Source organism: Trichoplax adhaerens, genomic scaffold, assembly GCF_000150275.1.
Source record: "Trichoplax adhaerens TRIADscaffold_14 genomic scaffold, whole genome shotgun sequence".
NCBI classification, from domain to species: Eukaryota; Metazoa; Placozoa; class Uniplacotomia; order Trichoplacea; family Trichoplacidae; genus Trichoplax; species Trichoplax adhaerens.
Window position 1 is genome coordinate 1087585 of NW_002060956.1, and position 22512 is coordinate 1110096.

Genomic DNA, 22512 nt, shown 5'->3' on the forward strand with positions numbered 1-22512 from the left:
ATGCTAGTTTATTAGCTTAAAAACTGATAATTATAATTAATCTCGAAAGAGCCAAATTAGGTACTGCCTATTTACTTTCATATTAGATGGTAGCTTAAAAACAAAGTGCAAACTTAAATCTATATCAAGAATCAGAACATGATAGTCAAGTGCAGGTTTAAAGACATACGTCTCTCAATTTAGTGATTTGCAGGTTAATATTCAGAGCGCAATTTGCCTTTTCGGCAAAGAGTTAAATAGTACAGCAATGATCAGGTCTATATTAGGTAATGACTTAAAATAGAGGTTGAAACAATATCATCTACGGTTTATCGAATATCAGTAGGAGGATTAATTGAGCTACCTTAAATCTCTCTTCAGTGTATCGATTTGAAAACTGATATTCACTGTCTATTTTATCAAAAGTGCTTAGATGTCCTCATAGTAGTCAGCTTTATGCAAGATAGCAGTTTAAAATAAGAAGTACGAATATCTATGCCGAAGAGCAAAGATAGACCCTAGCTAAAATAACTTATTTCATGTTCTTTTTAGTAGATTGGTTTGAAATCTGATAAGACTATTTAGTACATTATTTGCTTCACCGAAAAGGCCTAAAACTGACATCAATTAATCAGTTTAACGTATACTAAGTAGTAGTTTGAAATAATCTCAACCTCAATACTAACATCAAGTACAATGTTACAAGATATTTCACGCCATAATAGTTCTCTTTATATCTTATTCTTACTATCTTTAATCTGATATTTGATATTCAGTATTTACTTCATTAGTAAGAATTTAATTGGTTCTTAATATTCAATGTTTTGCATACCATCAGCTTAGAGCTAGGCCAATGCGTTAAAATAAATACTAGATAGTTCAATCGGATGTAATCAACTCGTTAATTATTACAGTACGAGTGTATACAGGTATACATTTGATCAGCGTTAGCGTGGTTATTGGCTGAGTCGTTTCACTATGACAAGCATGGGAATTATCCTGTTTCAATTGCCCTAGGATTAATATCGATACAGCATATAGACTAACATAATATATGTAACTTGGAAACTAAGTGTTGACATAACCTAAGATGCGTAGCTAATAAATAATATATGTATTTGTACAGTAATAATATCCATATCCTCCTCCTACTATTATTCACTAAATATTAAAGGGCTTACCTCTGACTAGTTGCCTTTGAAAATCGTGCAAAAAATTAAAAATTTTTTATAGCCACTTGATATCTCGTGCTGATAGGTTGAAATTTTAACTATATGCCTACTTGAATGAATCTTTTGAAATTTTAATCAACTTCATTTAGCATACAGGCTTAAGGCAACATCGCTACGCTAAATTATATAATAAACAGTTTAAACAAAGCCAATTCGTTTAATGAATTTATACCAAAGGCTGAATCTGACCAATGGCATTTGATTCGTAAAAAATAAACAAGTGAACTACAAAATAATTGTAAAAAAATGACAACAGGTAGCTAAGATTTTCGTATAGACATAAAAATCAACTCTTTTTGCATGAAAGAGATTACAATAAATGATATATTTTAGCGTAAATTTGTACAATATCATTATAAATACTCAATCGGTCTTTATTAATAGCTGAAATATTTAATATAAATATTTTGGGTAGTTAGATATAACATCAACTCAATGGAGAGTACAAGGTACGGTATGATATAGTAAACTATAAAATCTTTAAATTCAACATAGTGATACCAATTTACCTTATATTTCTCATAAGAATAACGTTATATCAAACTATTTATTTATTCTGATATTGCTTTTTCGCCTTGTAGAAGCAAGATTTCGAATATTTCATAAAATTTTCATTTTCAATTACAGTATTAAAAAACGCATGTATAGTAGAATGAAAAATATTATACGACCTTAGGAATAATGAACAGTTTCTCATAGCTTCTAATTATGAATTCCCATTAATTAAAATCTTAATATATCGCAGAGTATCAGAAATAATTACAATATTTATCATGAAATAAGTACGATATTAAGTAGTTTACAACATTCTCAATAGATCTCTAACGTCCGTCATCTATCTAGATTATATCCTGTTCAAACCCAGATGATGATCCTCTGATTTGTAGATACAATTAATAGATTAATGAGACTATGGCAAGAAATTAGGACAGCCAATAGACTGATCAAACCGTAAAATTACGTACCGTTTCCTTAACCGGCTTATTTCCCTTGTGGTTGAACGGAATAATAACTAAAAAAAATAAATTTGTCTTAGATGTATGATGCCCCATGAAATACTAATAAATACATTACAAATCCAAGTATCAATAGATGTACTGTAAACGATTTATGATTAAAGCAGTCGCAACTACAGAAAAAGCGGCTTACCAATGCAGATGCACCTTCTGATGCCATCAACATGTAAAATACATGGGACCAACCCTATAAAAATACAGTGCGATGAAATGTTTACCATGTTGTACATGTTTGAATATAATAACGTTTAACAAATAAAATGAAAGAGTAATCAAAATAAGAGTTAGCTGAACTATATTGAAAGACTTACAGTCGGCACTATGTAACCAGTTAGTAATGGTCCCATAGCCGCACCTGAAGTAAATTAAGTTATATTTCATTATATCCACCACTTGCATTATAACTGCAGTGCCTTTCAGGATATCCCAAATATTTCTCAAGCGAAAAATATGGCATAGAGCAACAACTTCAAATATATATTTCGAAACTAACCTATTCCACCAGTGCCGTTAATGATTGAACTCACAGTAGCTGTAGCTCTTTGATTACTCTTTAGTGATGGGTGATTTCCCTGATTTTATTCATGCAATATATTATGTTAACTACGATTAAATCTAACATTATATGTATTAGGCAATATGCAAGGAAATGGGGACCTACCAATTCCGCAGAGACGGTAGTGATTATAAGTGCGCTAGGACCATAAACCGTGATACCACATAGCATCATAAGTACTAATAGGCGTATCAATTTACATTTATTAAAAGCAATATAAAAATAATAATAGAAATATATGTTTATCCAATTGTAAAACTTACCGATATTTACCGCTAAACTGATATGTCCAAAATAGTGATATATAAATAGCTGTAAGTATAAAATGATAAGAATTACTTTTAGAGCCGTTTGTATTACTTAAGTGTATTTGCCTTCTTATCAAGAACTTAAAAATGCTTTACCGAAGGAACTGAGAGTAACAATAGGACAGTGCAAATAATAGCTTTGCATCCGGTCTTATCGATAATTAAGCCAGCACTTACACTACCTGTAATTGCATAAAATGAATTTCAGTACAGTAGTAATTTAGTTTAATATGACTATTGAATAGCTATCTAATTTGTCTGCTAATTATTACCTATTATGCCTCCGAGATCAAAAAAGACTGAAAGGAAAGCAGACTTCTCTGAACCATACCGGACGCCATTAATATCTGTAACAGTAGAAACTTTCAGTATTACATTTTCTCGTCCGTAATAAATTGTACAATAAATTTAAAATATTTACCAATATCATCCAGATAAAACGGTAACCAATAAATAAATGTATAGCTGACCAATTTATTAAAAAAGAGGGCAAAAGCGAATATGGCTACGCTCTGAAAATAACATTAAAGCAACATTTAACATAAAATTTTTATTTTACGAAACTAGGAAAAATGTCCATTAAAGAAAATTAAACTCACGTCAATTTTAATTGCATCAATAAACCTTATAGCAACTTTAGGTGGTGATTGCTGTCCAACGTTGAAGTAAGGAATAAGAATTTCGTAAGCATTAATACGTGGAAAGCATTGTATATCTATAAGTTTGTATTTACTATATTGCAAGAAGCTTTCTACACTCACATTATGGTGAATATCAGGCATATTAGCAGTATCAACTGAATTTATACTACGATGACGAGAATGTAATAATCTTCCAGAGTTATCCTGCAGTATGTTAGATTCTTTCATGAGATAACAGCATACGTAAATTTATAGTATACAATAGTACTCATTATGGTTAGTTAAATTATCATTAAAAGTATATATTGTACCTCTTCCACATAACTATTTGCCGTACTGTCATCCAGGAGCCTCTGTCGCTCACCCTTAGTGCGATAATGATCATAATTGTTAGTCATCTGTATTCATATTAAAATAATTGCAAAACTTTATACTGTAAAATGATTTTTATTTGGTAGATTACCGAGTTACGATAACGGTTGATTTCGTCTTCGTCCTTTCGCAGTTTGATTATTGTTGAAAATGAATTACATTCATTAATAAAAGGCTGTATGGAATGGGAAATAACTAATAAGGTCTTATCTATAAAACTTGAATTAATTCATACATTTTGCTTCGGTTCTCGGCAGTCAACCTCAGAAGGTTCTTAAGGATAAAGTAACATCAAGATTGAAAAGGAATAATAAAGATAACGCGGACTACATTATTACCGGCTCAGTAAATGTACGTTAGACCTATTTTTTATATGTTAAAAAAAGCATTTCTATACCTGTAACGAGAGTAAAGAATGTAACTATTCCAAAGACGGCCATTAAGATACCAGGGACAACAAATGACCAGCCCCTATTAATTACAATAATTACGTTTTTGAACTCTATACTCCGCACTCCTAAAGTACTACAACCACAAATATTTAATAACAAATATATTAGTCATTATTCATAAGTCATTAGTACCATGCCCCGCTTGCCCAAATACCAGGAATTATCGACCCAAGAATATTTCCAACAGAAGTATGTGAGTACCAAATACCCATTACTAAGCCTCTCCTACATTGGTTTAAATACGAACTTATTTAGCTTCGAAAATAATTTTTATATCAGTTATGATTATAGCATAAATGCTTTCTGCTGATTATTCTATATATTACCTTCCTTTTCCATACCAACTTGCAACACACGCAATTAAAATAGGTAATCCATTTGACTTTATAAAAAATTTAATAGGGTAAGCTTTATAACTAATATAGTATAATTTAATATGAAAAAGTTTAAACAATTTTAGATTATTGAAATATAATAATTTATTCAGTTTCTGAAGAATTATACCTGCACTAATCCATCTGCAATCTGTTTTACAATAAAAATAAAGATGTAAGCAATTTTAAAGTGATTTTCAGATCAACAAAACTCAAAGGTTATATAGTTGCAAAGATAACTGACCTGGAAGACTACAAAGTAAGCATAGCTGTGTATTTTAAGGAAATAGCTTAGTCCAAGGGCAACTGTTACGACAGCAACAACTGTAGGTGGACAATTAAAGTTCTCCAATTAATATTTGAACTACTCGTATTTAATTTTAATAGTTATCTACAAGTTTCGCTTGAATTATCCATGAAGTACGAGATTGCAAGTTTAAGCAACTTACGTAGCATACTGATAGTCAGAAAATATCTTTTATTGACCCGTTCAGCTATATAACCACTGTATCGATCAATAAAATTAAGTATTTAGTCATATCATATCGCATTGCGATTTCGCAGAACTGATACAGTACTGCGTGGTCATTCATTTTTATATCGATACAGGGTATAATATTAATAGTAAACCGTGTTATATCAAGACTTTAATCACTATACGTATTTGACTTGCCTGACAATACCACCAAAAGCATAAAAGAGTAGAAAGAGCAGATCTAATACACCAAGCAGTTGACTTCCGTCGCTTGTACCTACATTGAATTGTAATTAATTTACAGTTTTGAGAGATTTTATATGATTTCTGTTAAGCAAAGAGCTTGGTCGAGACAAAGGCCGAAATAATTTTGCGGATTTTCGATATATGGTATATTAACTAAACTAAATACGTGAGAAACTAAACATATTTAAGTGTGATATTTTTAGGTGGGATAAAAATTCTAACGAGGTTCAATGCAAATTAAAATCGCAAAATACAGTACTATTTTACCAAATGGTTTCCAATCAGGGCAGGGTACATATAAATGAGAGATGTTAGTATGATTTCCTTCAGCGCCAATAGCTGAGAGAAAATTTGAGCGAATTGGACCATGATCAAGGGTACAATTTGCCGTAAATAGAGAACTCTACAAGTAGTAATTTGGAAAGAAAGCGAGACATTTTTATCATGGATAATATATTTAAGAAATATAATTAATAATTGGCTATGTAGTTATAACCGATAACTGCATTTAGGGGCCATAATGATTAACATAATAATTTAATTTAAAACATGTTATAAACTTTACGAGTATGCAAGGATTGGTAATTTGTAAGCAGCCTGTTAGATATGTACATACAGTATATCGCTAAGTAGAAATTCTAACTTTTTTGTAAGAATTTGATAATACTACCGAGATTATGATTATAGATATTAGTAAGTGATAATTTACTCGTCTATTAAAATTGTTCTGCTTTTAAATAAATGAAAAATTTGATTAATACATATGGATTTATTGAATATCATTATTACCTTAACAACAGATATCACCTTTCTAGTGATGTGATAGTTAGTATAGCAAATATACGTCAAGACTAACGTCCACATACCATACCTAAGTGAAATGAAGTTAACAGGCAATGTTAAACAATAGACTGGGAAAAGCTTCTATTATCGAAATACAGGCTAAACTTTATATGGGATAATAAAAAACTGAATAACTTCAAACCAATCTCTAGTATACTAAGTAGAAATCTAGCTACTGTTAAGTTTCAATCATTATAGCTGTAACTTGCGGTACAATATTATACGCCTATTAATCGCATAATGCTGAATATAGGTACGCGTATTACATACTGTTGGCTGCAGATGAAAACGTAGCTACTGACTTATTCTACAGTAGAGCGAGTATTGTATTTATATCCATTGCGATCAGAATTCATTATTATATTATCTGCATCTTTGCTTCTACCATAATGGAGTTTGCAATATGCGTTTGTAAATTATAACGCAATTTAATTTGTTGCCATAGGTACTTGTAGTTGAATAATGAATTGATTAAGAAAATGCTATATGAAATTACTCAGTTGGTAGATAAATTTTGATACGAAGTAACATATTCGTTTATCATCTGAACATATGTTTACATTTACTTACAATACTATTTTTTGTACTGAAAGACTACTTCATTGTAGCTATTTGTGCTACTACGAACTTTAATCATCAAGAAGATAAACTCTTTTAAGTCATTTATTGCAAGTTTAGCGAGTTATTGACTACATTTTATACTGAGTAAGAAGTAATCACGCTAACGAGTTCTTACTATATTCAATTGTAGAATTGTAGAAATCATAAAATGTTTGACAAGATTCATTGGCTTTGAATTACTACAATTGGTCATTCATTTCGATGATGATCCTATACTCATGCAGGAAGAAATATCCCAAGAGCAGGACCTTCACGGGATCAGTACACACTTCCATAGTGCTGAGTTAAGAACTATTGGATAAGGTATTTACACTCATATTACACCTAGGTTTGATCTATTCGATAGAAGAATAAGTTGATGAATTCACTTGCATAAGTTTTAAAATTGTTCAACGTAAATGGTTTCAATAAGATAGTGAAATTCAAAGTGATGGACTGAAGTATTTTTGAGTTCGTTTGTTGATCGTGATTCTGCTATTGATGATCATCAGTTAGCATACCCTATTAGCCTTCCAGTACTATGAAGACTTACAGTAAAGTGTTTATAAATATACTATAACAAAGTGGATTAGGAATACGAGACTATCACACATTATCTTTACGTGATTATTTGCTAAATACAGTGAGTATAGTGCCCATAGAACCAATATTTTTCGATCCACTACAAGTTCGATTATTTCCAAGATCAATCAGAGTATTCTTAGCATGTGCCTTACGCTCAAATACCTACGATGGGCATGTTAGTTGTTCTGTGCTCTCCATGCTTGAGTATTTTTATATGGAAGTAAACTGCTGCAGAACATTATTGTTCCATAATAACTGTACTGTATTTGCTAATGGCTTTGAAGGTTAGTCCAAGACTTTTTACTTCAAATGCAATCAATACCTTGTATCCTTGACACAATGAATTGAGTAAGCAAAAACCGCTTTCTCTTCTACGGTTTATGAGCTAGTACAGTATATAATTTCATTGGACTATCTACCAGATAGGTCGTACTGTGAATTTTCCATAATAGCAGAAGATCAATGTACCTTTATTCTTTCATTTTTTGAAAGAAAGAAACCATTTCATTTCCTCCATCTACAGCACAACCACAGGTAGAATAGGCTAAAGAGATTATGATTAATTATTTTCTATAAGGGTGATATCTCCCTTTGCTGACACAAGCACAGCGTACAGCACGACAGTACATTTGGTTGACCAATAAAGAGTAATTTCATTGAGAAAATTCTAAAAATTTGTATCATTTCAAAGGGCGTAAAATGGTTTGCAAATTTCACGTTACTACAGCACAATAACACAATCTTGGATTGGCTAAAGTTATCACGACTAATTATTTTGCATAAGAGCAATATCTGCAATTCCTGAGACAAGCAGCATGATAGTTCGTGTGCATGATCAATCAAGGATAATTTCATTGACAAAATTCTACTAAGAATTTTATATCATTTGAAAGGATGTTGACATGATTGCAAATATAGTATGACCTTGATACAATCTATTTTCGATAATGTTGATATCTCCTATTCCTGATATAAGCACAGCTAGCACACAGCATGATAGTATCAATCAAGGATAATTTCATTAACAAAATTCTACTAAGAATTTTGTATCATTTGAAAGGATGTTGAAATGATTGCAAATACAATATGACCTTGGTACAATCTATTTTCGATAATGGTGATATCTCTTATTCCTGATACAAGCACAGCTAGCATACAGTATGATAGTACAGTAGGTGTTGTTGATCAATCAAGGATAATTTCATTAACAAAATTAACAAAATTCTACTAAGAATTTTGTATCATTTGAAAGGATGTCAAAATGATTGCAAATACAGAATGACCTTGGTACAATCTATTTTCGATAATGTTGATATCTCCTATTCTTGATACAAGCACAGCCAGCATACAACATGATAGTAGGTGTTGTTGATTAATCAAGGATAATTTCATTAATAAAATTCTACTAAGAATTTTGTATCATTTGAAAGGATGTTGAAATGATTGGAAATACAGTATCAGCTTGATACAATCTATTTTCGATAAGGTTGATTTCTCCTATTACTGATACAAGTACAGTATACAGCATGATAGTAGGTAGGTGTTGTAGATCAATCAAAGGATAATTTCATCGACAAAATTCAACTAAGAATTTTCGACCACTTCAAGGCCGTCAAAATGAAACCAAACATCACTTTACGACATTACTCCTAGGACAGCAGTGCAGTAAATAGACTAAAGTCGTCCTATCTCATTGGCTACGATAGCAATAATATCCTCCATGGATGACTTCCTTCCACTCCACTCATTATTATATCAATGAAGAATAATTCCAGCGAGAACATAGAGACCTACAATAGTCTACGCAGCATTTGCAATGTCATGCAAAGCATGCACTTTCAACTCATTCAACGCCTTTATACCTTGGTTGAATAAAGCGTCCAATGATCATCATTTTGGGTGGGATAATAATGATCATCAGACCGCCAATATAATCCCTACTATTATTACTTTAAATAAACTTACAAGGATTCTCTTTCTTGTCGCCTTAAAAAACGAATAAGTGGTGGAGCATTTTTATCGATATTCCGGCGTCGAACGTGGCTATAGCCAACCGGTAAATCGTTGTCTTGTGAAGCCATCAAGTCGTTGTCCTGCATTGCGTTTACAAGTTGAAGTGATCGATTGATGCCAAACAAAATGGAACCACTACGGAATATATACTTTATGCGATACTAGAGTGGATTTGGGGGGGGGGGGATTCTCAATATTCTAATTAGCCTTAATATTCACAGAGTAGAGAAGGAAGAGGCTGAAAAAGTAGACAGAAGAAGAATTTCCTATTTCAAACAGAAAATTAAATTTGTCAATTTGTTGATTCCATTGGTTGCCGCCGCTATCCTACAAGTTGAATCGTGGGTGGACGCTACACTCGCCATTGAGTCGACTGACGACAGCAGTGAATAGTAAGTAGTTCGACTGTAGGAGGTGTCAACAGAAAAATGAAAAGACGTACCGTATGTGTGTGTATCGTACAATAGCCGCAAGACCGTGGTGCATTGCATAGACAATGAACTCGATCGTGGTCAATTGCTATACTAATTGAGTCATTTCTCCAACGTATTACGTTATCGTGACGTGGGTGACGTGATTTCATAGCAGGTCAGTCACTTGAAGGTCGGCAAGTCTCGTTCAGGTCACGAGAGCTACGCTTGTCAATCCGTCAGTACTTCTAAGTCTGGAAATGGTAGTCAATCTGTTGACCTAATCCGCTAGTCCACAAGCAATCTAGTGCTGCAGCTAAAGTATTGGAGTCCAATGCATGACACTCCTAACCGTCTAACTGCTATACTTGATTATTGATGTCGAATTTGCTTGTCCATGGTGAATCAATAAAACTTTTCATGTTGATTTTTACATCAATCTTGTATCAGTGATAATATCTGTATCGATCTCGAAATTGGAGTCAATCCGTTCACCTAATCCGCTAGTCTACAAGCAATCTAGTGCTGCAGCTAAAGTATTGGAGTCCAATGCATGACACTCCTAACCGTCTAACTGCTATACTTGATTATTGATGTCGAATTTGCTTGTCCATGGTGAATCAATAAAACTTTTCATGTTGATTTTTACATCAATCTTGTATCAGTGATAATATCTGTATCGATCTCGAAATTGGAGTCAATCCGTTGACCTAATCCGCTAGTCCACAAGCAATCTAGTGCTGCAGCTAAAGAATTGGAGTCCAATGCATGACACTCCTAACCGTCTAACTGCTATACTTGATTATTGATGTCGAATTTGCTTGTCCATGGTGAATCAATAAAACTTTTCATGTTGATTTTTACATCAATCTTGTATCAGTGATAATATCTGTATCGATCTCGAAATTGGAGTCAATCCGTTGACCTAATCCGCTGGTCCACAAGCAATCCAGCCGCAGCTAAAGCGTTGGAGTCCAACGCACGACACTGCTATACTTGATTGATATCGAATTTGCTTGTTTATGGTGAATCAATAAAAGTTTTCATGTTGATTTTTACATCAATCTTGTATTAGTGATAATATCTGCTTAGATCAGTGAAAGCTCATCATATTAATGATACTTCTGAAAATATCATATCTCTATTATAATTATTGGACACGATCAATATTAGCAGTATTAGTCAATCCGTCAGGACTTCTTCAGGTCTTTCATTAAATCGGAGGCAATCCGTTCAACTAATCGCTAGCCCACAAGCAATCCAGTGCTGCACCCTAAGTATGGAGTCGAATGCACGACACTGGTATTTGCTATACTTGATTAATGTCGAATTTACTTGTCCATGATTAATAAATAAAAGTTTTCATGTCGATTTTACATCAATCGATCATCAGTGATAATATCCGTATAGATCAGCGAAAGCTCATCATGCTAATGATATTTATGAAAATATCACCTATTTTTCCAGATATTCATAGAGATAAAAGAAAAATTCACACTAATAATACCAAATCGAAGCTCGATTCGCTTCTCAACTTGCAACAGGCTTTCCTACTATCGAATCATAATACTATTGATATACGATTGAGTATCAAGAATTTACTGGGTCCGTCTAATGTACTTAATCCATATCATTTTATAAATAGTTAATAATTAGAATTAGAATTGAACTAGAATGAATTAAGAATCAGTCAAAGGCATCGATTGATTTACTGATGATTCTATCTCCAGCTACTGCTTAATTGTTGGCTGAATTGCATAAAGAGTACAACGAATGTATGATCTGTCTCTTCTTTCATCAGCCCAGCTCTAAGTTATAAAGGATGCTGACTGATTACACTGAAATAAGATTCTATCCACCATCAATCTGCATACCGCAGTGACATCTTCGTATTGAACGATGAAAAATGAACAAAAATAATTTCCACCAGCGCCAACCTTATTAATGGAGTCATTATCTACAGCCACTGGTTTTAGCAGCTTTAGACAACACTTTAGCGTACAATAATAAACTGAAATAATTACAGTACTGTTGATTGTAAATAAAAATATATTACGTAAATCTCTTCTTTCTTCGCTGGTCATGTGTATCTTATACAGTCATTAAACAGATATTTTGATCCTATAGTAACCCTTGATCAAAATAATAGCTAGATCTGTCTGAATTATAATGATGAATAATTTAAGGTGACATTTCACACTACTTCGATAGTGTTCAGTAAGTTTTTGAATATCTCTTCTTTATTCATTAGCTTAGAATGTTCCCGTGCATAAGTAGTGATCCCATAGGAATCCTTTACTTAGGGAGAAAATGACATTCATTCTCCGTTCCGCTCTGCGTTTAATATCAAATCGAGTAAATAGGACAGCAATGGTGTACAGCTAGTGATACTCTTGCTTAGATGAGGTAAGTAAAGATGAGATCGTCATTTTTTTATTGTTCCACAACACCATAGTAATTACTACTGCTAGATAGAAATCTTTGTAAGGAATGGCAATGCAGTAGAAGCAGCTCCTATTCATTTATAGAGTTTGAAATTACTTGGCTTTGCACTACTGCAATTTCGATACTCATCACAACTTTATCCAAACTTTGCCAACACAGCAATTTTGTAGTCTTTTCATCAATCATAGGCATTTTTTATTCGTTAACAAAATGTGCTGATTATTAATAATAGATGCTGCAGCTAAGTTAACGTCTATGTTGAAAGCTTACAGCATGTCTTAGTATGTAATACTGTATATAGAATAAATTTTTATAGTATTAATTTATAATACTATAGATATAGGATATTTTAAACACTTACGGCGTCTTTTATTTTTAGTCGTATAAAAGCATTTCTATCGTAATGATTTCTCAATTACTAACACTTGTAGTATAGTAGTAATTGATGTGGTCACTGTGGCACTCATACGTCGTACACTGGCCATAGCCTACTACGAGCGTACAAACCGTGGTGTAAAGCTTGTTCTTGCCAATAAAATATTCTTCTAGTACTTATATTGCTATTCCGGTAATTCAAAATATGCAATCATTGTCTTGTCATTATAATCAGAATAATTTAGATTTACATACAGTAACGATAGTTATGGATACAATTTCTTATACACGATACACTTATACACTTATATCGTATACGCTCATAGAAGGAAAAGACAATTAGACCATCAAATTTGTTCGATGGAAATATTGGTCAAGATACATTTCTATTTTGCCTTCGTAATAAAATATATCTTCGAAGATGAATAACTATGTGCAATAGAGGCCATGGCTATGCTATTTTATGAAAATGAATTAATGAATATTTATCAAAGTAAGATCAACCTTCTTGGTAAAAACACAAGAAAAAAATTGATTATAAAAAGTGATGATTCAATGCACCGATATCTATTTTTCATCTTCCATAAAGCTGTTGGAAATACAGTAATTAAAAAATAATGACAGTTTACCATACTAAAATAGTTCATTCTTAGCAGACAAACGATTCAATCGCATCTGTCCAGTAGTTTGCAATTAAGACCGTTCAAAATAACAGCAATAATAAAATTGAAATTATCCAAATAGAATCCGGGAATGAAATTGGCATTTAGCGCTTTAATATAAGCGACGTTTCTTCCAACGATAATTATAATTACATGTCATAACTAGTATTATGCAGTAGCGACTACTTTGCCATTTTCGTTGAACGAGTACGTTCTTTCGCTTCTATACAAAATAACGTTAATAATTTTGTTAGAATGATAGGCATAAATATTTTGAACTATCATAATATATTAAAATTGGTCCCAAGTAATCTGAAACATACCGATTATTTTTGCAATATCCCTTACACTCTTTAATCAGAGGGCCTAGTAAAGCCTAAAAATAGACGTCCATATTCATCACAAGGTAATATAAGACAAACCACTCTTATAAACTATTTTTTTTCGATACGATTTAGATTTCTGAGCAACAAAACTAAGTGTGGTTACTTACAAGAAGCGAACACAATTCAGAAGCCATCATAGTATAGAATACGTTCATCCAACCCTAAGGAAAAGCAGAATCGCACCGTTATGCTATTGCAATTCACTCAGACTACTTGCACGATCTTCTATACGTATTCAATTTTCGTACATATTCTTTTAACTATATGACTTACTGTTGGTTGTATGATGCCTGCTAGTAAAGGTCCCAACGCAGCACCTTGGAAGTGGTTATGTCAATTGTCGGTTAGTATAGAAGTTGTTAAATGATATACGCATAGAGCCAGTTATACTAACCTAATGAGCCTGTAGAATCTATAATTGCCGTTACAGTAGCGGTAGCTTCTTGATTTCCTTGAAGTGATGGGTTATGTCCCTAATTAATCAGAGGCAGTATTCGTTATCAAAGAGCGGAAACGATGATATTGATCAAATTAAAACAACTAAATTTTCAACGTACCAGTTCAGCTGATACTGCTGTGGTAATTAATGCGTATGGTCCATTGACAGTTATGCCAGAAAAAATCATTAACACTGCAACAAATGCAGATATCCATCCATCAATTTCATTTCATTACCTATTACTGTAACAAATTATAACTTGACAAGTAGAAAAACATAACTTACAAATATTTAATCCTAGACTCTTCGTTCCGTACAATTGATATACAAAGAGCTGTTAATTGAATAATAAAGAAATGCTCATTACATGTATGCAACAATATCAAGATAATATAAATATCCAAAATCCCTAAAATTAATACATCGATATCTTATATATATCGATACTTACAATAGGAATAGAAGCTGCCAACATTATTATACAAATTAGTGCTTTTGCGCCAGTCTTGTCAGTCAATATACCAGCTAGTACACCCCCTTTTTACAAAATAAAATGATTTAAACTTATTTTGATGAAGGCATAGCTTATTATGACGGGTTTTATGGTAGACTTTAAAGTATTACCAAGCACTAATAATGCAAATTAAAAACAATACTAAGTTGTCATACCGATGATTCCTCCAACATCAAAGAAGATAGAAAGGAATGCGGCTTTCTTACCACCATATCGAATTCCTCCAATAACTACGCAAAAAGGCATATTCGTATTGTAAGAGGAAGACAGTCATAAAAAATAACAAAACTTTGAGATAAAAAATCGGATGTCAAACAAACTACGTACGTATATTATCCAGATAGAAAGGCAGCCAAAATAGGAATGTATAGCTGACAAGTTTATTAAAAAATAAGGCCAGGGAAAAGTACACAACGCCCTGAATAATTATACCTATTTAGTAATAGTTAGAGAAAAGAGCGTAAAGGTTGTATTCTTCATCATACTTCAATTCTCAACGCTTCTAAAATTGTTATAGCCTTGTGAGTTTGCGGAGCCTACAAAATATAATATTTTGGAGAGTCAATTACGAAATAATCGATTTTGACACAAAATAATAATGTCTTATAACATAGACAAAATAATATTAAGTTCAAAAATTAGATAGCAGTTACAATATCATTACATTGTAATTAATTAGGCAGTGGATAGCTACTATTACTGACATAAAGATTATTAATTTAAGGTTACATTGCATAATAATCCTATACATTAGCTTACCTCCTGAGTTATAGTCTCTGCAGTTTCTGCCGATGCTAAAAGTTGGTCTCGTTCGTTCTAAATTTGGGTACATTCAATTTCGCTATCAAAATTTTATATGAAAAAACTAGCTAAACGATGTCAATTTCGTACAAATTGCAATTGGTCACTTGTTGATGATTCTTCAGATGGCTCATCCTGTAGACAATTTACAATATTAGTTAATATAAATCTAGCATCAAGCAATTTACGAAAGCTTGATGAAATAATAATTATGCTATTTTTATGGAAACGAAATCTGTAAAGCATTAGTAGCTTACATTTTGGCGCGGTTTAGCACAATCGACTTCATCAGGCGCTAAGAATTAAATCGTTAAAATAATTTTAGATCACGAATAATCAAATATTATACCTTTAGTATGTCTGTTACTCTATAAATTCTTAGCATAATTATATATCAAATAAAATTACCTGCTACAAGAGTTAAGAAAACCAAAACTGCAATAACTGCAGTTATGATAGCTGGAACAATGAATGACCAACCCCTGATCGTTAAATATAAAGAAATATTCATTCTTTCACTTGATATTATTACTACCAAGAGTTAGCTACAGTAAATATTATTCTTGAAGGGTTCAACACCAATAAGTCTAGTAAAAATTAGTACACGTTATTACTTTAATTTAATCTTACCAATTACCCTGCGCCCATAATCCTGGAATCACTGAGCCCAACATGTTGCCAAAAGATGTATGTGAATTCCACACTCCCATGATAAAACCTCTCCTATAAATTTTTACAAAACAGCGGACTCATTTAGCCATTAGGAGAAGTCCATCATGCTAATTTATTGATAAGTATAGACATCTTACTTGCTTTTCCCATACCAGTTGGAAACAATTGCTACAACAGTTGGCCAGCCTGTCGACTATAAGATAAGATGAGTCGAAATGAATGCAAATGTTATCTGTTTTCGTACAATAAAAGGATACTTGTTGCAACTAGATAATTATCAGTAGCCATGCATAGAATAATATTATCCAATGTTACCTGTGCGAATCCATTCAGTATCTACGAAGTATGGAAAAGTCGTTGTAAATAATTAAGTACATTTGATAAAGAATTATTAGAAGTATATTAATCCAAAGGTACTTACTTGGAAGATAAGAAAGTACGCGTAACTATGAATTTTTGCGAAGTAGATAACACCCATCATGGCAGTAAATATTGATATTCCTATTTTAAGTGAATTATTAGCAAGTTTTGAAGAACCAAAACGGAATTAATTTTAAAATCTATACCAATAACAGTATTTCTATTACGTGAAAATTTCATACGTTACCTAACATTCCGCCACTTAGAAAATACCTCTTATTTACTCGCTCAGCGACGTATCCACTGGTGATTTAAACATACCTGATTAGAATTATATAACACAATTTTGTAATAGCAAATGTTTTACGTATGTGCATGTAGGTACCTTACTAAAACACCCACGGCATAACAGAATAAAAAAACTACGTCCAAAATTCCCAGCAAGTGACTACCATTTTGTTCATCTAGATAATTGAGGGCAGGACTTACGTTAATATTTTGTTTTCAAAGGCAATCAAGTTAAAATACAAAACCAGTCATAACATACTAAATGGTGCCCATTGGGGGCATGATTGAACCAATTTCGTTCCGTTTATAATAAGTGGCTGAGAATGGATTTCATTACCAGAGACAAGCATTTGATCATTATCAAGAGCTAGCGTACAGTTGGGTGTATATAACGAGCTCTGCCGAACAGACAGTGAAGGAATGATAATATAGAGTAAGCAAATTTTAATGACCGAAATATCTTATTACAACCATAATATCATAATATAAAAAATATTTGGAATAATTTTACGACAATTAAATTAATTGAAGATGAAATTTTTTATTTCATTTCAGAAATTAGTCCATTCTACTTCACTTTTGACATCGGTCAAAAATTTTACAGTAGATAACAGAAATGAACAGGAAGTCCTATTGTAACAAAGCTATAATTAAGCAATTCACTATATACAGTATAGGGCAAGGCGTAGATAGAACGGAGGAGCAATATTCGAGCTTAGAACTTTCTACATTATGCACCAATACTTTACAATATTCCATATAATTGTTAATTAATCAAGCTAATACGATTCTAATCTTGGTGATTTTTAAGTTCTTTCTAGCAGAGAGATCTCAAACATTAAAAAAGATCTCCACTAATTCCGGTAAGAGAATTACAGATATTGCAGTATTTTAGTTCTTCGCACGTTATAGTGTTATCTACTGTATCATCACATAGCTAACACAATTTTGATCGAAATTACCTTAACAACGCTTATGATCTTTCGGGTCATATGATAGCATGTATACGAGAGGAAGGTTAGAAATAAAATCCAAGCCGCATACCTGGTAATCAATAGAAGAACAATATCAGAAACCAATGGCCTTTAAAATGGTTCATAACGCTATTATTACGTGAATATAACTAATAGCTAATTGTATGTGAGAAGATTCAAGATGGTGAGATACTGAATAAGTAAATATGCAACTACATTGTACAGTACTGATTTCAATCTTTGCATGAAGTTACTTGTATATGTGTACGGTAGAGAGAAATACTGATTGTAGACTATATAAACAGTTTACATAAAGTTTTGAGGCAAACCACCTTGCGAATGGAAAATAAAGCATAAACCTACAAGATTTTAAAATTATGGAATTATGGCTGATAATGTGATATAGGTTTTTCATATTAGGCAATTATAGTTCAATAATAATGACTAGATTGAGCATATACGTGTATAACCAGCTATAACGTATAAACACCGTATGTTTTTGTCAGCATGTCCTGAACTACTCGTATAGTAGTTCTAGTAGGGTATTCGAATACTCTCTACTATAAGATTTTCCGTAAAGTAGAAATCACGAATAGTATTTCGACAGCATTTAAGTGATTCTTTAATCAAACCGGAAGCTGATGTTGATGCTTTTAAATACTAAATACTATAGCAATTAATAAGTAAATTTTATATCAATGATATAAAGAAATTTGCTTAAAATTCAATTTTTAGAATGTAGTTAATCTTTACTAAAATCGGACGTATCAATCTCAACGAAAATTAATTATAGACGAGTATAGGTAGGGCATTTTTATTGGCCTGTATTGGATGTAATACCAGTCTATCACTGCAATTAAAGCAACATCTGCGTCCTACGAATATTGCGGGAGGCATTCTACGAAGAGCGTTCTAATGCACTCTTGTAGTGTTATTTAGGTGGCTTAGTAGTTCCGCTATTAAATCGGCTTGACGATTTAACTTGCATTATATTGAAGGGTATTGAAGAGCATTATTATTGATACTTATTTCTATCAAGTCTTGGGAAGATCAACTGTAGAAGTGATGCGCATCATAGCTTTACTAGCGATTACATTCATTTTTTATCATTCATAACTCCCAAGACGAGCAATCTGTTAATCGCATATGGCTACTGTATTAAGATTGTTCTACTACATTGCATACCGTTGAGACTTGATTAAATATTGTACTATACGTCCATGTATCGTATGATCATTTCCTGTCTTGTATAGCGCAAAGAAATAACAAGGCTTATACAGTATTCGTCTTGGATAACGTTGTTACTATTGGAGGCAGAATGGTGGTAACAGCAGCAATTGATCAATTTAATGTACGTGTATCCTAGTGATTTCAATTACGTTCCTCTCCTTTCCTTTATAGCAGACCAAGTAGAAATATAACTGTAGATTACTGGAATTAAAATTTTTATAGTACAATCTGGTGCTGTTACGCTATGGTCTAAATCAATAGAATAAGAACGATGCTACATACGAGTCCGGTATCAAGTATCTAGCAATGGCACTAGCAATTTATTTTAGTGGCTAGTAAAAAAAAATCGAACATGATTGAATATTGAACTCGATTGAATACTAATCGGCAGTAACAATCCATCATCTATTGAGGCATTGTGCTACTTTTCAGGGGAAAAATGTGATTCTAATCTCTGCAGTTATTTACTCTGGTCAAGATTACGATATGGATTTCCTCTCATTAGAAGGTAACCTTTAATAAAGGAAAGTACATTAGATCCTTGGAAAGAAAAAATGGCAGTTTATTTTACGGATTACTACAGTAAACAATCGTCTACTATAGCCTGTAAAAATAGTCCAAAATGAATTAGTTTTAAAGCGTTGGAATGATTATCCTATCCACTATGCAACCTCATCAATGATGACTAAGTGATAACAACCTATCAGGGAAAGAGAATTGGATAACGTATGGGGCCGATCGAGTAGTAGTGTAGATTATCTACTTTTGGATTGAATATCCTGTTTCAAAATCAATCCCTTCAACTCACATATTCTCCCTCGATTGCCTCCTTATCACTCGTATTAACGGTGGGCCTCCAGAGTTCCTGGATGTAGAACATAACTGCGTACTGCCGGCATTAATGCTGCCACTTTCGTCAATAATCTTCTCGTTCATCATATTCGCGTTTTCCTTTTCCATCTCGTAGCAGCTAGGGTACTGCCAGCAACGATTTGCTGGCGGAATATATAAGCGATCGTATGGATTACAACTCTAGCAATATTCTGCTTGGTTCATCTCATACTATCACCTATAGCGTTCAGTCGCTCGACAGACATGTTACTAAGTTTCTATAGTACTACGCCAGTCGGTAAGGATTTCTATCAGAAATTCTCCCAGCCAAGTTCATATTGATTCATATCGACTCGCCCACGGCCATATAATACACTCAGATTCAACGTACTTTATGAGCATGGATACTGTCAAGTCGTGTTGTCCAGCTGCGACTTATGGCCGGCCTTGTTGACTGTTTACATTTAGACCTTGTTTCGATAGTTTGCAACTAGGAATCCAGGATTAAATTAAATCCCACCCTTACCCCCCTCTGGAGAAAATATGCTAGCTTTTCCAGCTTTGATATACTTCTATGAAAGGGACTCCGTAGAGTTTATTCTAGTATTGGTAATTTTCAGTATTTAACCTACTTTGATTGACTTTTTGCTAGGCATGGATTACAAATAAATAGAGATAGTCAATATGGCGTTCAATGGTTATTGGCGTTGACAGCAAGTCATCAATCCACTACAACTTCCCACCATGGATGTCAGTACTGGTCTAGTTCAACAACTTTTTCTCTCTTGAATCGTCTCTGATAACGACAGTACTTTACTACAGCTGTTTAACCCTACACTACTTCTATCACGTATAAACAACTCGATCTCTATCTCGACCTACGCCATAGTCTATCTATCGGATGTGTGGATGCTTGTACTGAGGTTAAGGTTACTTTCTGTTTGTCAATATTCAGGTGGAAATCACGAGTGTCAGCGACGATGTTAGCTAAGTCCGTTGATTGTTGCATTGCATGATGCTGTCATGGATGGCGTTAGTATGCCAACTGAGCATAACAGGATACATCAGTAAGCCGAGCTACAGCACCCGGTAAAATTTCTTTAGTAATGGTATCGAAACTGGATATAATAATCATTTGCGATGATTATTGTCATAACTCTGGAATCCAGTTGCTGCATAGCTGATATAGTCATTCGGATTTTACTACTGTGCTTATCTTGTTTGCCATCATCCTGATATTTCCTCTGATTAGATACAATACGTGTAGAGTAGAGTACAGTACACAGGGACTTCTAAAGAGAAATCCGTGCTGTACTTATTTACAGAACAAGTCCTTTGCTGTACAATGTACAATTTCCTCTGATTAGATATTGCCAACAGCAACTTCTAATAAGAGAAATTCGTGCTGTGTTATTTACAGTAGAAGTCATTAGCTGTACATGGAGGATGCTTCGATCCGGTCCTATTGCAGAAAGACAGTACGTTAATAGGATTACCGATTACACATCATCCTAATATTTTCCTCTGATTAGATATTGTCAACAGCAACTTCTAATAAGAGAAATCGGTCGGTATTTTTCATACAGTAAAAGTCCTTGTTGTGCAGCTGGGAGGATACTTCGATCCGGTCCTATCGTAGCAAGACAGTTCAGTAATAGGATGACCGATTACTCATCATCCTAATATTTCCTCTGATTAGATGATATTGTCAACAGGAACTTCTAATAAGAGATATCGGTACTGTATTTCTAAGAGAAATCCGTGCAGTGTTATTTACAGTAGAAGTCCTTTGCTGTACATGGAGGATGCTTCGATCCGGTAATATTGCACCAATACAGTATAGTTATAGGATTATCGATTACACATCATCCTAATATTTCCTCTGATTAAATATTGTCAAAGGAACTTCTAATAAGAGAAATCGGTACTGTAATTCTCATACAGTAAAAGTCCCTATTGTACACCTAGTATGGCTAACAGTATCATTTGCAAATGGAGGAGGTTCAATCTGGTCCTGTAGCAGCAACAGAGTAACAGGCTTCCTTTTTATTAATAAATGAATTTTAACTCAACATCAATTATTTTATTGTGTACAATTATCTATTCCACATTCTACACGAGTAATGCTCTACTTCATCGTTCGATGATACTTTTCAAAGCGTATTTACTACTGTAATAACTTGAAATCATTAAAGTATAGAACTTTATGCTGATACTGTTTCAAAAGCACCTTTAATGAACGGGAATGGGATTACAGTATTTTTACACGCTGCGTATTACTGTATCTTGAGATTGAAAAAATTCTTTTCAGATCTTGAAGTAGGCATGCCACGGAACGTGACTCGATCATGTACACGAGCTTTAGCATAAAACATCGCCCAATATCTAGTTTGCCCATATTTCTCTTATGACTACTATTGTATAGGCTAAAAG

General features: G+C 33.1%; 4 protein-coding genes across 4 annotated transcripts; all 4 read right to left on the reverse strand.

Annotated features, from left to right (window-relative positions):
• Nucleotides 1-1292: 1292 nt before the first annotated feature.
• Nucleotides 1293-5386, reverse strand: TRIADDRAFT_60232 (uncharacterized protein; the record flags this gene model as incomplete). Its single annotated transcript, XM_002116251.1, has 20 exons — nt 1293-1328; nt 2177-2269; nt 2361-2414; nt 2539-2582; nt 2721-2799; nt 2889-2962; nt 3047-3095; nt 3188-3273; nt 3364-3438; nt 3513-3603; nt 3691-3741; nt 3853-3936; nt 4044-4130; nt 4340-4377; nt 4502-4575; nt 4689-4781; nt 4883-4938; nt 5061-5081; nt 5175-5254; nt 5380-5386. 20 exons carry the CDS (start codon nt 5384-5386, stop codon nt 1293-1295), a joined length of 1272 nt encoding a protein of 423 aa, XP_002116287.1.
• Nucleotides 5387-5584: 198 nt separating this feature from the next.
• On the reverse strand, nt 5585-9778 carry TRIADDRAFT_60233 (uncharacterized protein; the record flags this gene model as incomplete). Its single annotated transcript, XM_002116252.1, has 4 exons — nt 5585-5682; nt 5919-6054; nt 6441-6522; nt 9645-9778. 4 exons carry the CDS (start codon nt 9776-9778, stop codon nt 5585-5587), a joined length of 450 nt encoding a protein of 149 aa, XP_002116288.1.
• Nucleotides 9779-14059: 4281 nt separating this feature from the next.
• Nucleotides 14060-15347, reverse strand: TRIADDRAFT_30592 (uncharacterized protein; the record flags this gene model as incomplete). Its single annotated transcript, XM_002116253.1, has 8 exons — nt 14060-14131; nt 14244-14287; nt 14365-14443; nt 14528-14601; nt 14695-14743; nt 14861-14946; nt 15079-15153; nt 15251-15347. Coding segments are annotated over 8 exons (576 nt in total), but the record flags the coding sequence as incomplete, so codon positions are not given.
• Nucleotides 15348-15402: 55 nt separating this feature from the next.
• On the reverse strand, nt 15403-20208 carry TRIADDRAFT_60235 (uncharacterized protein; the record flags this gene model as incomplete). The annotated part of the gene is made up of 13 exons (XM_002116254.1): nt 15403-15459; nt 15683-15739; nt 15982-16019; nt 16133-16206; nt 16355-16447; nt 16534-16589; nt 16712-16732; nt 16818-16897; nt 17004-17059; nt 17142-17220; nt 17304-17442; nt 18007-18088; nt 20057-20208. 13 exons carry the CDS (start codon nt 20206-20208, stop codon nt 15403-15405), a joined length of 984 nt encoding a protein of 327 aa, XP_002116290.1.
• Nucleotides 20209-22512: the final 2304 nt, after the last annotated feature.